The 17,610-nt window shown below is 43.2% G+C and overlaps 2 protein-coding genes across 5 annotated transcripts in view; one reads left to right on the top strand and one right to left on the bottom strand.

Moving 5' to 3' along the window:
* Nucleotides 1-3,279, top strand: part of FHL1 (four and a half LIM domains 1) — a 62,099-nt gene extending 58,820 nt beyond the window's left edge. For 3 of the 4 annotated variants that reach the window (XM_045839402.1, XM_045839401.1, XM_045839403.1), the window contains 2 exons: nucleotides 428-614; nucleotides 1,761-3,279. In XM_045839402.1, the coding sequence (XP_045695358.1) occupies nucleotides 428-614; nucleotides 1,761-1,915 (342 nt within the window). In that variant the 3' untranslated portion in view covers nucleotides 1,916-3,279. Of the gene's footprint in view, nucleotides 1-427; nucleotides 615-1,176; nucleotides 1,377-1,760 lie in introns of all 4 variants that reach the window. The other variant, XM_045839404.1, reaches the window with a different exon arrangement.
* A 5,504-nt stretch (nucleotides 3,280-8,783) lies between these two features.
* Nucleotides 8,784-17,610, bottom strand: part of MAP7D3 (MAP7 domain containing 3) — a 28,505-nt gene continuing 19,678 nt past the window's right edge. The window contains exons 8-15 of the mRNA XM_045839423.1: nucleotides 17,367-17,496; nucleotides 15,590-15,725; nucleotides 14,518-14,622; nucleotides 13,435-13,488; nucleotides 12,098-12,194; nucleotides 10,823-11,015; nucleotides 9,615-9,889; nucleotides 8,784-9,009 (exon numbers count right to left, since the gene is read on the bottom strand). Of these exons, the coding sequence (XP_045695379.1) occupies nucleotides 9,002-9,009; nucleotides 9,615-9,889; nucleotides 10,823-11,015; nucleotides 12,098-12,194; nucleotides 13,435-13,488; nucleotides 14,518-14,622; nucleotides 15,590-15,725; nucleotides 17,367-17,496 (998 nt within the window). The 3' untranslated portion in view covers nucleotides 8,784-9,001. The remainder of the gene's footprint in view (nucleotides 9,010-9,614; nucleotides 9,890-10,822; nucleotides 11,016-12,097; nucleotides 12,195-13,434; nucleotides 13,489-14,517; nucleotides 14,623-15,589; nucleotides 15,726-17,366; nucleotides 17,497-17,610) is intronic.

Raw genomic sequence — 17,610 nt, 5'->3', positions numbered from 1 at the left:
GAAGCGTTTGACAGTTGACAGAGCACTTGCACACACACTATCCCATTCCATCCCCACAACAGCCCTGTGACGTGGGAATTATTATGCTCATTTTACAGATGAGGAGACTGGTAGTAGAAAGCAGTGCCTGGGCCACTTCAGGCTGTCTTGAAAGGCGCTCCGCATGGAAGCACGGGTAGCCCTGGCTCCAGAGGCTCTGCCTCCGCCACCTTGTTGCTGTGTAACCTTGCACAGAGGCTCACCTTCTCTGAGCCTCGGTATCTTCATTTGTAACTTGGGGATAATAATAGCACCTGCCTCCCATGGCCGTTGTGGCGATTAAATGAGATATTGTAGACCAAAGCGCCCAGCACAGTGCCTGGCACATAGTAGGCATTCAACAAAATGGTTGTTGAATCTGAATCCGGTGCTACACTCCCTGGTCTAGGCCATCACATCTGGAGGAATCACTTACCAGGATCAGCCCTGGCATGCCGAGTGCTTTGTGTGTGTTACCTGCTCTAAGAAGCTGGCTGGGCAGCGTTTCACCGCTGTGGAGGACCAGTATTACTGCGTGGATTGCTACAAGAACTTTGTGGCCAAGAAGTGTGCTGGATGCAAGAACCCCATCACTGGTAGGCTAAAGAGTCCTTGCTAAGTCGGCCAGGCTAGGTTTTGCGCATGGTAACCATCTCTCATTTTTCTACTTTGTCAGTTTCATCCACAAAAGCCCCAAAGAATGCCCCCGCCCCTTGCCATTGTGGTCCCAAAGAGTTTCAGAGTTTGAATTCTCCCCCAGGCCAGGTTAGCGTTTGCAATACAGAACATTTCCTGACTGCTGCTGACCAAAGATGCTGAGCTGCGTTCACGAGCCTGAGACCCACGCCCATGCCTTGGGCAGGCACTGCACGTGGGGTTCTGAGGGGGAGGGGGAGAATGGGATGAAGCTGGGTAGAGGCCAGGGGGAGGGGAGGGAGGCTGAAGAGCTGTAGGCTGGGATCATAACATCCCATAGCTGAGGGCTAGCTCAGAAGTGCCTGTGGGCAGCTGTTTTGGGATCAGAAGCCGAGCTAATCACTTCATTCCTCATCTCGCGCCGCGATCCACGTGCCCTGGGCCCTTTTCCCTGCCTCCACCGTTCCCATCACCCCGGGGAGCCTTGAAATGTACATTTGAGAAGACTTTTGCCATCCTCAGGGAAAAGGACTGTGTCAAGAGTGAGCCACCCAGTCTCTAAAGCTAGGAAGCCCCCAGTGTGCCACGGGAAACGCTTGCCTCTCACCCTGTTTCCCAGCGCCAACCTCCGGGGCAGGCATCCGGGTGGAGAGAGGACTTGTCCCTCGTGGGTGGTGGTTCTTTATAGAAAAAATCGAAGCTTAGCAGCTCCTCGAGGCCCGGTAAGTGCACACCCCACGAACAGCCCAAGTTTGCCTCCTGGTGGCCACTTTGATGCCATGGCCCTGACCTAAATCAAAGAAACTGGTTATGCTGGGAGGTTGGTGCAAGCGTCACAGGGCGATTGCAGTGGCATGGGAATGTGGGTTCTTTACATCAGAGAAGCCCTTGGCTGAGCTCTGGCATCTTCTCAGGTCCTTGAGAACTGTAGCACGGTCACAGTGGCATGGTGTGGGGGACAGATCGTGGTGGAGAGGGGTGGCCTGGGGGCCGGGCAGATGCTGTCCCTGCGTGCTTGTTGGCTGTATAAATGGGCAAGGCAGCGGTGTATCTCTCACCTGTATTCACTGAGCTGTCTCTTTTGTTCTCTTTTGTGTTTTCCACAGGGTTTGGTAAAGGCTCCAGTGTGGTGGCCTATGAAGGACAATCCTGGCACGACTACTGCTTCCACTGCAAAAAGTGCTCCGTGAATTTGGCCAACAAGCGCTTTGTTTTCCATCAGGAACAAGTGTATTGCCCCGACTGTGCCAAAAAGCTGTAAAGTGACAGGGGCCCCTGTCCTGTAAAATGGAATTGAATCTTGTTGTTTGTGTCCTCACCCTCTGCCCTACACCATCCATAGGGAAAGAGTGGCCTTTCACTTCTTCAAAGTTGTTCCTTCTGTCTTTTCTCCCATTTTACAGTATTACTCAAATAAGGGCACACAGTGATCATACTAGGATGTAGCAAAAAGTAACTCCTCAGCAAAGTTAATTTTGCGATGGCTGCAGTCAAAAAACAAACACTTAGATAGATCGACTCTTCTGCATATTTATCATAGAGCAGAAAAGTGCTAACCATTTAGCTGCTTAGTGATGTAAGCAAGAAGCCTAAGAGATAAAGCTCCCACTGAGGTGCCCTTCGTGACTCAGCTGGGACCCACTGCCATCACACAATACAAAGAGTTGCAGCGGCTGCTCCAACTCGCTGCTCACCCTCTTTTGTGAGCAGAAAGAACTTACTGAAATGCATGGTTTCACTTCCTCATCAAAACCTTCCTTCTGTTCTTTTGTGCTTTTGATTGACTAATACAAATTTCTAGAAATTAACATTTGAACTTAGCTGTGATTCTAAACTGACCTTTTTACCTGTACTAATATTTGAGTTCCCCGTGTGCCGTGTTTTCTGAGCGTTCCTACTGCCAAGCATGGAACATGCAGGTGATTTGGAAAGTGTAGGCAGATCTGAGAAAACGAGCCTGTTTCAGAGGAATATCATCACCATGAATACTTCTGGAAGTTTAACAAAACTAACCCACCTGTTGTTTTTCTCTTTTTAATAATATTTTGTTTTAATATTAATAGCAACATGGTTTATGGGTTTGGAGACTTGCATGAAAATATTTTAGCCCGCTCAAATGTTCCTGCAGTTTTGAAATCATCCCACAAAAGTAATGATAACACTCTAGAGGGGTAGATGAGCAGGCGCGGGGACTGTCATTGACACATGGATGTGACGTTTCCAAACGGTGCCGAGTTGAAACTCTTGTAACATAGTTGTTGTCTGCTCTTTGTCTCTGTGTTAAAGAGGCCAGCCAATGCCCCTTCTCTTGTGATTTTTAGGACTGTTCCTCAAGAGTTTAGTTGGGTCTCTGGGGGAATGAGGAGGTCGCTGTCCTCACAGGCAGATTTCCACGTAGTGCTTACTTGAAAGGCAGGAGCACCTACTTACTGTATTCTAGCTACATTGTTATATTACATAGTAGAATGAGACGATATCAAAAGTGAACATGTAATGACAATACATATTAACATTCTCTTAGCAGTGGTTAGAGAAGCAGATGCCTCATTTCTACATTTTGTCATTAGCTATTATTATCTAATGTTTCAGTGTATCCTTACAGAAATAAAGCAGCATATAAATAAATAACTTGCCTCCTGTCTTTTCATTCTGCTGGGTGGAATTGCTATAAGGTGATAGATACTACTGATGCACAACCCTGAATGACTTCCTTCCTTCAAGAATGTATGTAGTTCAGTGCGATTGCACAGACTACAAACAAAACAAAATTATAACAGCACTTGGATCTAATTAAAAACATCAAAAACCCATTCTGACTCAAAACAGCATTTCCCAGATGTTTTCATCCCTTAAAGGGGGCAGATTTATTGTCTTTGGCTAGGGGATGGGGGTGGGAAGGGAACTGTGGCTGAAGCATGCCATTGAGAAATCATCAAGATCCCTATTTTGTTAGGTACCCTTACCCTGTGCCCTCTAGAGCCCCAGACTCCTGTTGAACACTGCTATGTCCTCAACTGCTGCCCTCCACCGTCTGGTATTCAGGAGAATCTCACGCCCCCTTGTGGACAGTAGTTATTTGGGAGGCTGCTCATTTGGGCCCTAGGACGTCCAGTTAGGGGTGGGGGCCAGAGGTTGCAGCTTCTAGATCATTGCTACACACCTTGTGCTCCTGTTCTCGAGCCATTCAACCTACCCACCCCTGTATGATTGTTGCGGGGCGGCAGTGCAGGTCAAGTGAAACAGGTGTGCTGTGCTCTCCCACATGATGGAAGGGTCACCAGGCCATAAGGGCACCTAGTCAAACTATATTTCAGCTAAAGACAGACTTGGAATGACAGGGGCATAGTCTTTAATGAGCCTTAGGCCCAGGGAAATAAAAGCCAAGGGCAGAAACCATTGCACTGTAATGTGTTAGAAGGCAGTCAGGACCTGTCAGAAATCATGAGCATTTTTATGAATGGGGAATATCCCCTTGTATTTCCCTGGAGTAATGAGCAACCCTTAAAACAATGACGAGTCTTATCTGCTCTCCCTGGCAAGGGATGGAGCCCAGAGGGGCAAGCCTTGGACAGAGAGGGACAACCTCTCCACCCCATTCACGCAAGATGGGCACCGGTTTACATGCTCTCCATATGCAGAGACTATGACACTCTCTACCTCTGCTTGCTTCGCTTCAGCAAACCCTGGACCTCCTATCATCCAGTGGCAAATATCCTCTAACCACGCGTTCTTCCCTTCCTGGTCCTCCTGCTTTCACTGAGCTTATTCTTTGCCTTTCAGTCCACAGCCCCAGGTTCTTCTCTCAGCCCCTCCTAGCCCTTACTTCCTTCCCACTTCCATCCGTATCTGCCCTAGATTCTATAGTTTATCACTTTGACCATTCTTATCCCCCACCCCTCAATCTTGTTACACTTTTGCCTGCCTTTTTCAGTTGGCCTGCAAAATCTCAGCCCACACCAGGGCCAAAGAGTTCTGCTGAGAAAAACCCACAGTTACAGACGGCAGCCACCAGTATTGCATGAACTGCCAGCCCTCAACCCTGGAACTCCATTCCACTACTTCCTCCATATTGCTAACAGACTTCCTCCACCACCTTCTTCGCCCAGGAAACACCCATGGAAGTCAGCCTCTGGTTATTGCGTGCCACACGACGCCTCCTCTTAACACTTGAGTATCTTTAGAAGTAAAAACACCTCATACACATTATAGTGAACCTTCACAGCCCACCCCGATTTCTAGATGAGAAAACACATTCAGAGAGGTTATGAGGTTTGCCTAAGGTCACAGAGCTAGTAAATCACAAATCACCCCGCTGGACACACCTGTAGCCTGTCCCTTATTCATACTGCATTATCTAAAAATGGTGAGCTCCCTTAGGGCAGGGACAGTGTCTGACACATCGCAATGAGGAAACTATCGTACTCAGTGCTCAGTATTGAGTGACAACCACGAGACTCAGGAAGGAGGGGAAATTTCAGGTAACAAATTTTCAGCAGAAATACCTTTTATCCCTCAAAATTAAGGGAAGCAGGGTATCAAGAACATACCTACTTGTGGTTAACAGTGGGTTCTGGAGCCCAACTGCCAGGATTCAAATCCTGGCTGCCTTCCTGTTTTCTGGTTATGAGGCTCTTCGGTCAGTTATTTAACCTCCTTGGGCATTTTCCCTTGCCTGTAAAATGAGATGTAGAATTCCTGCATTGACCCTGGCTAGTATGGCTCAGTAGATTGAGCACTGGCCTTTGAATCAAAGGGTTACAGGTTCAATTCCCAGTCAGGGCACATGCCTGGGTTTCGGGCCAGGTCCCCAGTAGGGAGGCATGTGAGAGGCAACCACACACTGATGTTTTGCTCCCTCTCTCCTTCCCTTCCCCTCTCTAAAAATAAATAAGATCTTGAAGTAATTCTTACATTGCAGAATCACATGCAGATTTCAGAATAATGCAAGTGCTTACTGGGGTGACTGACACCCAGTAAAAGCACTCAATAAACTTTAGCAATTAGTGGTAACTTGGTACTCATTAATTCATTCAGGAATTCATGACAAGTGCTGAAACTGACAAGTACCGAATGATGAAGCATCTTTTCTTGTGGGGCAGCATCATGACTCATACAAATTGTAGCAAGTGCAATGACTTCTGAGCAAGTGCAAGTGCTGAAACATTTTTTTGTCAAAATGCGACGAGTAAAGGATTTCACAAGTGCTGAAGCCAACGAGTACCAAGGTATGACTGTATCATCTTCATCAGCAAAGGAAGTGTATGAACTACCATGCAAGTCACAGGACATTGTTCCCAGCCCCTAAACAGGACGGGGTGCTGGCTTTAGAGTCAGATAAGATGGGTTTGAATCAGTTCTTTTTCTAGTTGAGTGACCGTGAACAAATGACAATCTCCACAAATCTCAATGTTCTCCTAAGTAAAAATGAATACACATACCTCATAGGATTTTTGTGAGGGTTTAAATCAAGCGAGGGCCTATCAAGTACCTGGCATATACCATGTGCAAACTTAACTAGCTATTATAACATTGTTGAGAAAGTTATTAGACACACCCTTCTGGAAACACTGGAACTGGATTAGTGGAGAGATTGAGGCAGATTCTGGGACCTGCTTCACCAATCCAAGCCTGAGGGCACTGCAAGTAACACAGGGAGTTGACCCATGATAAGATGTGTCTGCCACCAGGCTTTTTGCTTCTTGACACTAGCTACTGTTTTATTAGTCCCAATCCTCCAGCTCTTGCCATGAGTAAACTCCTCAGGGTGAGAATGAAAGGGTTCTTAGAGGTGGTGGTGTAGTCCCCCTCACTTGCCAGACAAGAGTGCTCAGTGGATCGATAATGCAAGCAGCCACAGGTACAGCCACCTTGGCTAAGGTTCAGGTCTTCAGATCCCTGTCTAGTAGCTCTCACATTATTCCATACTACACTTCAGTGATGGGCAGTGACTGAAATCTTTAAAAGGCTTCGTTCCAGTGTTCATGAGTAAGTGGAAGAAATGTGCTTAGCCTCAGAATCTACTGCTAAGGCCAGGAACTTGTTCCTCAGGGGAGAGGACAGCAAGAGGCTATCCAGAGAGGAAGGGAAACTGGAGACAACCAATGTGTGCCCCAACAGGTTCAAGGGCACCAGCCCCAAAAAGAGGGGAAAGCTAGATCAGTGTCCATCACTTCACAGTTGTAAGAAGGGTGCTTTGACCATGTTTCAAGTTGTGCGCACACCAGGGGCTTCCTGGTTCAACACTTCCAACAGAATGTGATGCTAAGTGGACAATGGCTGCCACTATTGTCATAAGCACCAGACCTCAAAGACTGAGGATAAACACCACCTCACCTTATCAAAAAGAATAATTACTGGAGTAGAACATGTTTCAAGATTGGAAACTTAATCTTTATAGGCAGGTCAGAACACTGATTTTGCCATGCACAGTAAGTGATGTCATGAAGAATATATATAGGAGAGTGTATATAGGAGAGTCCAATCACTGCCTGAGCACACATGCAAACTTTAAAAGGCAAATGTGTTTTCCTCATCCATGGCAAGCACCAAAAATGAGGTTTAAAAGGGCTAGGGGAGGATTGGGGAATGACTGTGTAAAGGGTCTGGGGTTTCTTTGTAGGATGATGAAAAATGTTCTGCAGTTAGTGCTGAGAGCTGCACAACACTGTGAACATACTGAATGCCACTGAATGGTGACTTTTGTGAATTTCATCCCAGTAAAAAGAAAGGTATTTTAATCACTACCCTCAAGTGTAAGTCAGAACCATCCAGGGGAAGAGTAACAAAACACTGAACCAGGTGCAGGAAGACCAGAGTTTTAAAATTCACATCTTAATGTCCCACAACTGGAACTGTCAAATCACCAACTAGCTGAAGAGGAGCATGAGGGGATTTGATTACTACTTATTCAACCTGCTAGTTGCCTGTGCTCATGGCTTAGTTAACAATTGGTGTCACCACACCAGTACACTTTTGTGTTATTATAACGAAAACAAAAGTTTATTTCACAGAGCACACATTTATATGGAGGTATAACAGTGTTTCAAGACGTGATGCACAGAAAACTCTCAGAAATACCATTATTAGGACGATTGTCTCTGCCTTCTAAGTAAAAGACCTAGTGTATAAAAATAGTTTTTAAATCTAAGGCACCAAGCTCTAACCTGTAACAAAGGTACAGTACCCTGAATAACAAAAAGAGTAAGAAAGAATAACTACTTCCTTTTACTAATCCAACATTGGTGACTAGAAAATAATGTGGGCCTGTTTTGGACTATTTGTGCCTCACCACAAAAGTCACTAGCATTAGGACAACTAACCTGCATTTAAGTTTTAGTCAATGGTTTGAATTGGGACTCCATGCATTTTGGTCAACATATATCCTATGTGTGTGAGTACATGTGTATGTCTATGTGCCCAGCTACCACAAGGACTGAGTAATACACGGCTCCTGTATTTACTTGCAGCCAATGGCTACAGACAGGCAAGCAAATTTTGGTCCCATATCCCATGCCAGAGTGTATACTGAAGGGCAGGACTGGAGAGCATAAACAGAAAAACATTATACAGTGTAAACATTTGGAGAGATTAAACATACCCCACCACACAACAACCAAATACTGCCTTATGTACACAATAAAAATAATACACATTTCTGGAGATAAACCTCAACAGGTACTTCAAAAGGAAATACTGACAAGAACACAAAGATGCTAATTGTTCCAAGATCATGCTCTCTAGGATTCCCAGCATTTAGAGGTATCAGTGCTTGTGTACCCAGCTGGCAGGGTTAGAAATACACATACATAAAGATAAAATATGCTTTCCTCTCTTTTGCAACTGTTGGTGTTGTCACATTAGAAATAAACCAACAAAGCTCTTGTGAGCAACCTTGAGTCCCTCACATAACCCGTTATGTTCAGTACAAGATCAAACAGACATTTTTAATTACTAAAATACTGTAACTGTTAAATACAATAAACATTATTTTAAACATTATTTCAAATATGTACTGACAGAAAATTATTCTTTTAGAAGTTCAAGAAGTACTATTTTATAAAAACACCCGTGATGCACACTCAAATACGTGTTGGCAGGAAAATACAAACATGAGAGACCATGGAGACAAAAACACTATTTACTCAGAACCCTTTCTTATGCACAAGATTCGAGATGAAATGAGGGAGTATCTTCTCAGATCTGCTAAAATGACTTATTTGGTGTTTTCCTTTCTTGGAATGGTTCTTTTCTTTGCCTGGTTCAGGTGGAAGTGGAGAAATTTTGGGTGACGGGCCTGGAAGTTGAAACCCAGCATGGAGGATAAATTTTTTTCCAGGCTTCATGAGGTTTAAATATCTGGCCAGAGGGAAGAAGAAAAGGAAGGTTAGTAGAGAAGATGCTGGTCTCACAGCAACTGGGCCTTGGCCTTCCTTTGTTCGGGGTGGGCCAGGGACCCTCAGTAGCCACCTGGAGATGCTGACACACTGGTGCTTTTAGAAATGTTCTCCATATCTGCAACCTCCAGATGAGCCCGTGCTGCCTGTGAATTTCAAAGAGAGCACTCAAGGATAGAAAGCCAAAGGTATTTTGGTTTTGGAAACACAGGTTGACAGGCAAATTCCACAGACCTCACAAACCCTCTGCCCTAAGTGATAATCTGCATGCTGTCAAGCAGTCAGTGGATCAGGAGCTCAGAGGAATCGGAGGGATCTATCTGGGGTGTGAAAAGAACCTACTTTGTATTATCTGGCAGAACATAAAAATTAGAATCAAGTCATTTACTCTCTAAAAACTAACTTGATGGAAGACTCTTGGACATCAACTTAACTTTTAAACCCACCACTGTCTTCCCCCTCACCTCCAAAGTTACATGGTGCCAAGATGGCCCTGGAACAGCAGGAAGTAGAACTGTTCAGGGTCACCTGCCTTGCAAACAAAATGAAGATGAGATAAAGACTTACCTGATGAAGCAGAATCAGATTTGTCTCTATCTTTGTCTTCTAAAGGTATCTGGGAACTTCGGTAGAATGTTAGGGAACCTTTCAAATAGTGCTTTTGGCTATCAGGAAGAATATCAGACTCGAGTGGCTCAATCTCACTGGTGATATCTAGTATTTGGTCATGTGTACTTTCCTGTGTCATTGACTGTAAACTTTCGGGTGGTTCCATGGTGTTGCTGCTTTCCCCAGCCTTTTCAGTTTTTGTTACTTGATTCATAATTGTGTTGGTGGATAGCCTGGAAGAAGATGTTTTTGTTAGAATCCTAATCACCCCCAAACCAGGGCTTTGTCCCGAATGAAATCTCAAACTTTAATTAACTTTTAAGAAATGAATGCCTTGGAAGTAAATGAACTTTCAGAATGATAAAATGGGAAGGCTGGAAGGGACCCTGGAGATCACAGAACACACTGGGTTTCAAGCTGTGTCCTATGAAATCCTAGGTTTCACATACATGCTGAGGGACTCAGAGCACTTAAGTGTGAAGGCTCCAAGAACCCCGTGCCTACAGCAAGCTGACCCGGAACATGGCCAGTAAGGTGGAGTGAGGGCTAACGTGGGTTTTCTAGGTCCAGTGCTCTTTCCACACCATCACTATGCCTCTTAGCAAAGTGTTTTCATGGGCCTTGTAGGTTAATGTCTTTCAGCTAATCACCCTAAGAGCTAAGAGCCTTCCTTTCTTAGAATCTGTCCCCACTCTTCAGACATAACCTCTGGCTATCAGTTTCTCCATATGTAAAATGAGGTCATCAATATGGAACTCAGAGGTGCAATGAGAATTAAAACAGGTCATATAAAATGTCTCATATATAGCCGTCACTCAATCAATGACCCCCCCCCTTCCCTGATTTTACGAGACAACATTAACCTGTGTGAACAAAAGCACAGTTTGGAGTCAGATGTATCTGGGTGTGAATTTGGGCTCTTCTCTGGAATAGTGGAATATTGCATAAATAAGCCACACAATCTCTCCATGCCTCATTCTCCTTATCTATAAAGAAGGGGATGCTAATCCTTACCTAACGAGACTGTTGTGGGTTATCAGTTTGTTTCTGTAAGACAAGTGCTTGACACAAACTAAGAGCTCAGTCAATAATCTCATGTGTCGTTCTAAGAATGTCAATCATAACGCCACCAAAGTTTACTCTGATAAGCTCACCGAGTAACTCACCTGATACCCTTGGCCTGAGCCAAAGGGTCTTTCACCTTTTGTCTTAAGTTTTTCACGTCACTTTTTAAAGATGTTTTTTTCACTGAATAAACTTTGTCGGAATTGACATCTAAAAACAGCAGCCTGGGTATGCGCTTCACATTTCTAAAGCTTGCCTTCATTTTTCTAAATGGACTCACACCACTGGTACTGGCTATAAAAAAAGGAGTAAGATGAAAACGGAAGTTTCTACAACAAAGACAAGAATGAAGGCTGTGAAAAGGACGTCTTTCTGATGGCAGGAAGAGTCACGGGCAGTGACTCTGGAGAGGCAGGCCTGGCAGCCCAGAACACCCGTCCACCCTGATCTCAGAGCACAAAGCGGCCACCTTTAAGAAACTTGCCCCCTCTCCCTTGGCAGGAAAGAATGCCAGGCGAGAGGACGAGACTGTACCATCCTCCTTATCCCTCCTCCTGATCGCCCACCCAGCCAAATCCCGCCTCCTATTTCAGTCTCACCTCCAGTGCTGCCTCGTACCCTTTCCAGTGCCTTAAGACAGACTCTACACCTACCCTGTTCCTACTGTTATGTTCTCATTGCATTGTAGCCAAACTTCTTTTAATGCAACCACTTTGTGGCAGTATCCCTGTTTGCTTATGTGTCTTGCCTCCCTGCTGGCTATGGTTCCTGAAGGATGAGGGCCCTGTCTTCATCTTTCTCCTTGTACCTAGTAGAGGACCTGATTTGTGTGTGGGATAAAGGATAGACAAAGAGTGTTTTCTCAGATACCAATTACTGATGCCATAAAGTGGCTCCTACCTCATAAGGAAATCAATGACACATTTTCCAGGGCACTCATAATCATGACATTATTTTAATTTTTCTCAATGATGTAGAAAGGAGCATTCCCCCTGTGGCCAATCATGGATACCTCAGAAGGCCCTGGGCTATGAAATGTTAGTATTCACACTCAGCTGAGAAGGAGCTGCTATCTACAGTCTTTCAGCACAGTCTGTAAAATAACAATAGCTGCAGAAGCAGCAACTAATATTTACTGGGAGTTCGCTATATATCAGACACTATTCTCTTAGCATTACAGAGATTATCTCACTGAAATCTCTTGGCCACACTCGGAGGACAATAGCTTGCTTCCCCCTTTTCACACAGGAAAACTGGGCACACACAGAGATTAATTTGCCCACAGCCACACAGGTCAGAAGCAGAGGAGTCCCTGGATGAACCTAGGCAGTCTAGCTCTTATATACTGACTAAGAAAACTCAAAAGGCAAGCAAACCTGGTAGATCAAAATAATCCGCATCATCACTCTCAGACTCATCCTCATCATCTGCCTCATGTTCCTCATATATGTCAGTGCCGGCTGTTGGTGAAACCTATGATGAAAAAAGAAAATCAAGGTTAAATAAATATTCGATCATCCTAACTTGGTTCTTTCAAAGAAGACCGATTTCAATTAAAAGATTTTTAAAAATCTACTCTTTGGGCCCAAGAATCTATAGGACATAGGACAGATGGCTCTAGTGGTGTCTTTCAGGTAGGGAAAGACACTCAAGAATGAAAGACTTTCCTGAGTGGGAGCCAAGGGACAAGAGCTTTGGGTTGGCATGTACTCTCTCCCCACTCAGAGTTCGAACTAAGGCAAGGTGGGGACAGTTGGTGAATAACTGCACAAGTTCTTGGCTACTGCTTGAGGTAAACTTCTCAGGCCAATGGGTTAAATGATCTTTGAGATGGTGTCTCCCAGAACTTCTCAGAAATGGTTATTTCTATTCTAAATTGTCATGATATGAATGACCACAACCGGGTAATGGTAAACAGGCATAGCATGAGTTTTGTAGCACAGAAAGTAAAGGACATAGAATCTGGAGAAAAAAGGCCTCGAATGCCTGTGATCCATCAAAAGATAAGGACACTTAGGCAAGTATTTATGAGACAAATTCCCCAAAGCAGTAACCATATAGGTAGAATCTGCTGAGTTTGAGTTTAGTCAAAAGAACTTCTGTCCACCACAAGACATTATGTCAGTGTTGGACAAACTACAGCATGGGGGCTGATATCTGCAATACATATATCCAAAGGGCTCATAACCAAAGCAGGTAAAAACTCCTGCAGATCAATCAAAAAGGCAGGCAACCCAACAAAAACATAGGCCAAGGACTTAAAAAAGCACTTCACAAAACGAAATATCCAAATGGCCAGTAAGCATATGAAAAGGTAGCCAAATCCATTAGTCATCAAAAAATATCGATAAATTCAACAATGTGAAAATGAAGACAGCATTAAGAAAAGACAAGGCCGTAAGGTGGGAGAAGCTATCGGCAACACATATAACCAAGAGAGAAGCAGAATCTGGAACATTTACAGAACTCCAAATTAGTAAGAAAAAGACAAATCAGCCCCACAGTTCTGGGCCAAATACCTAAATAAGCATTTCACACAAGAAAACAAAAAACAGGAAAGCTAACTAAAGACCTGAAAAACTTGTTCAACCTTTTTAATAATCAGGGAAATGCAACAAAATACTCTGTTTTATTACCACCAGATTGGCAAAATGAAGAAGAATGGGAAGCAACAGGAAATATTGTACACTGCTGGGAGGAGCACGGAGATTACCTTCGAGGTATTCAAATTTGTCTTTCTGGTCCGCTTCATAATTTCCTCAAATCTCTAAAGAAAAACACAATTTCAAACATGAAAACATTAAATACAAAACAGTGGTCCCAAAGAAGGTGATTATGTCCATTTTCCAGAAGTAGATAGTATCAGTAGCTGCTCCAAAGCCACAGACTTAATGGACACAAGACCTTGGACAACAGTTGGGTTCCTTCTTCCAGTCCAGGTCTCAGTCATCTAGGAAATACCTGGAGTGGTGATAACTGTACTTGTTACAGCAACACAGAAATCCAAATGATTCCTCACTCTTAATTTTTCAGACTCTGAAACTTATTACTTAGAGTAAACACACATTATTACAAAACAATTAGAATTTTTAAACATAATTTTAGTCCGAATAGACCATATCTGAGGCTGATGTTAATGAAAAGAGTGTACCCTGGTGCAAAATTGTCAGAGCTTTTGTTACTAGAAAAAGCACACGCATATGAGGGATAAGAATTTCTTTTCCCAGTGTACAATTCTTCCCTTATTAAGTGAGAACTGCAGCTCTCTGGCCTCCTCAGGGTGACGAATCTGACAGAGGCCATGCAGCACCTCAGCTAGGGCCAATTCCCTTCCTTGCTCCCAGATGAGGCACACGAGTTACACATGTGAGTGAGGTCCTACCATAAAAATCGCCTGTACCTTGGCCTCTCAGAAAGACCTGCACTTTCTGCTTCTTCCCACTCAGTCGCTACAATTTCTAGCCCAAATTAGAAGAAAACCAAATTTCCATCAACCCCTACCATGATCTGAGTAATGGTCAAAGCAGCTTTGTTCCTAGAGGTTTGCTACATTGAGGCATCACTCTAATGGCCACCATGGTCCATGAGGGAGAGGTATGGTCACTAAAACAAGACCCTGCTAGGTAGGAGAGGTCAGGTCCTTGGATAAGGAAGAAGACAGTAGCATGGTAAAAACAACCAGGGCCTGGCATATCACTGACTTGTGATTTTCAAAAACATGTTTTGATATCATGTGTAAAACATTGTTTTAAACAAAGAATCAAATCCCCAAAACAAAGACAGAAAGAGCAATTACCTTTTTTCTTTCTGATCTTTCTGGTAAATTCCATAATACATTTTTTTCCTGTTCCTTCTGGCATTCGTTGGCCTCCTCCTGAGCTTTTATTTGGCTGTCCCCTTTCTAGGAAATTTGTATAAAAATGTTTCATCTCAATATATCTGAATGACATCAGTCACTACTTTTAAAATTTAAACAATAAGTTGTTATACAGCATAACAAGAACATAACCTTTTGATTAAGAGTGCTGATAACATATATGGATTATCAGTTTTCAAAGCATTAGCTAAAATGTACAAAACTAGGCTAACTAATATCTTGAGCATTTAGAAGGTATGTGATAGTCCCCTCCAGAAACTCAGGGTTATCATTAACAGTTTCAAAGAATGGAAATGATTGCATAGCTATCCATTAACACAGCAATAGGACTCGAGTCTTACACTTCTCATAAGCACCAAGAAGATTCTTAAAGGTACCTTCTCCAGGAATGCAAATGTATACAATCATTTATGTAACATGACTGATTTTGATAAGTGATACACTAAAAGTGGAATGTAAATTAGGCTATTCAAACTGAGCTTAGTTTGGGGAATTATTTACCTGGTGATTTGAATTTACATGGGTTAGACATTCTTATTGGTGAATTGATGACTTTAAACTTTTAGAGGTATTTATAATTTCTATGTTTATCTGTTGGGTAGATATGGGGTGCAATTTTGAGTGTCACCACAGAATGCAGGGTTGGGAAAATTCTACATTTAGGATGTTTAATCTGTGTGAGTGGTTTGGATTCCCTGAAACCAAGTTGCAATATTGTTTATGTGGACAAGCTAAAGAACTTCTTCTAATCTGTAATTTGCTTTCTGCTTTTGTTTCCCTTGGTAAACACTCTAGGATTTTGCCAAGAGTGGCTGGGAGTGACTTACAGCGATATGGGGTTATTAGCTCCCTAGACTGAAATGTAAAAATGCAGCCACAAAAGGCAGCATCTGCTCATCTTCCTTCTTGGAGATTTACATTTTTGCTTTGGGTTTCAACTGAATTTTATAACCTAGTTCTCATCCCCTGATAAAGTGCAGAGCCAGCAAACCTGTAATAGCATTTTCTGGTTTTGTTGGTCCTGACATCTTTTCTTCTTTGTTATTTTCTTTTGCCGTTGCCCATTGTCAAATTTTGAGAACACTTCTTGGCCTTCAACTTCTTTCTTTGTCACGTCTATCTCTTTCCTAATGACACAGAATATTTAAATAACTCTTGGTATTTGTTTTAGTCTCTACCATACACAGCTTGCAGTAAGTACAATTTATATCTATACCAGATTCACTACATTTTCTGTGTTTTTACTCCACATGATTTTCACAATTTCACCCTTTTTAAATGGGGGACACTAGCCCTTGGGAGTAGAAGATTTCATCGAGTGGTGGGCTACTTTGTATCTTAAAACACAAGAGAGACAGAGGAAAGACAGAATATCACTCCTCCTTAACTGTTTCAGACACATGGGACTCTATATTTACACATGCTAACACCTGGTATTACATGGGGGTGTGATAGGGGTTATTTAGAGGAGGGTCTGGTAGTGCCCAGAGATAGAAAGCCCAGTCCACAAAGATCAGTATTTGCCACTTTTAAAATGCAAAATCAGGTCCGTTTACATAAGGCAATGAATAATTGTCTTCAAATTATAGTTTTTTGCTCTTCACAATATTTCCTTCTCCTTTTTCCCAAAGCCTTATAAAGTATATGGAAGGCATGTGACTATACTTACAAAACACTTAATATTTAAAAACAAACTCAGGCCCTGGCTGGTGTGGCTCAGTGGACTGAGTGCCGGCCTGTGAACCAAAGGGTCACCGGTTCAATTTCCAGTCAGGGCACATGCCTGGGTTGTGGGTTAAGTCCCCAGTAGGAGGCATGCAAGAGGCAACCACACACTGATGTTTCTCTCCCCCTCCCTTCCCCTGTGTAAAAGTAAATAAATAAATAAATGAATGAATAAATAAAATCTTAAAAACAAAAAGTCAGTCAGAGGACAGAGGTTTATATTCCAGGGTCCCAACTAGAATGGGCCTCAAGATGGAGGATCAAGAGCCCTGGCTGGTGTAGCTCAGTGGATTGAGCATGGGCTGCAAACCAAAGGGTCGCTGGTTCGATTCTCAGTCAAGGCACATGCTTGGGCTTCAGGCCAGGTCCCCAGTGGGGGCCATGTGAGAGGCAACCAACACTTATGTTCCTCTCCCTCTCTTTCTCCCTCCCTTCCCCTCTCTAAAAATAAATAAATAAATGTCTTTAAAAAAAGATGGATGATCAAGAAAGCCTCTAATTGAGTCAGAATGCACACAACTGTATGAGACATCTGCTGCCCAAAGGAAATCCTTCCACCAATGACTGACTGATGAGATTCAGGTGTCCCATAGGTCACCGGAGAGCACTGTTATGAAAACACAAAAAAGTATACATTCTAGGTTTACAAATTGTAAAGTTACAAAAGACTCTTGAAAAAGACAGGAGCTGACACTAGTGAATGCCAACAGAAACAGTCTTGTGTAATCACTGAGTGCCATCACTCTGGGGCCATCAGTGAGATCTGGGATCCTGACAGGAGTTTTGGTTTCTGTATGTGTCTTCACGGCACACCTTCAAGGGAAACAATGCATGAAGGCAAAAGGGGCCTATACCATTCATCTACACACCCGTGTCCTCTTTTTGCTTGACATGCTTCCCACACTCATTTCTGATTCACGCTGAAGAAAAAGTCAATCACTGTCTGAGAATTCGTAATACATCTATTTTGAGGGTAAGTTTTGCCTTTCAAACTTTAGACCCACCCAAGATTGATAGCATAGAAAGGATGACACTGTGCTGACCTTTGCTCCATTTCTTTTTGTAGTTTTTCTTCTTTTTCTCTTTGTTCATGAGCAAGGTGTTGTTTTGCTGCCAAAATGTTTGTTTCCTCCTCAGCACTCATAATCCCTTGTGAGCCTTTACGTGCAGACTCTAGTTTAAATTCACATGTGGAACAGTTAGTTCAGGGAACTTACTACCTCTCAGTCCAATAAAGAGGGGTAAGACAACCAAAACCAAAAAAACAGTATGCATATATGGTCTAAA

Source organism: Phyllostomus hastatus, unplaced genomic scaffold (assembly GCF_019186645.2).
Source record: "Phyllostomus hastatus isolate PE091 unplaced genomic scaffold, TTU_PhHast_1.1 phas_contig_30, whole genome shotgun sequence".
NCBI classification, from domain to species: domain Eukaryota; kingdom Metazoa; phylum Chordata; class Mammalia; order Chiroptera; family Phyllostomidae; genus Phyllostomus; species Phyllostomus hastatus.
This window is presented reverse-complemented; position numbering and strand designations above follow the sequence as displayed.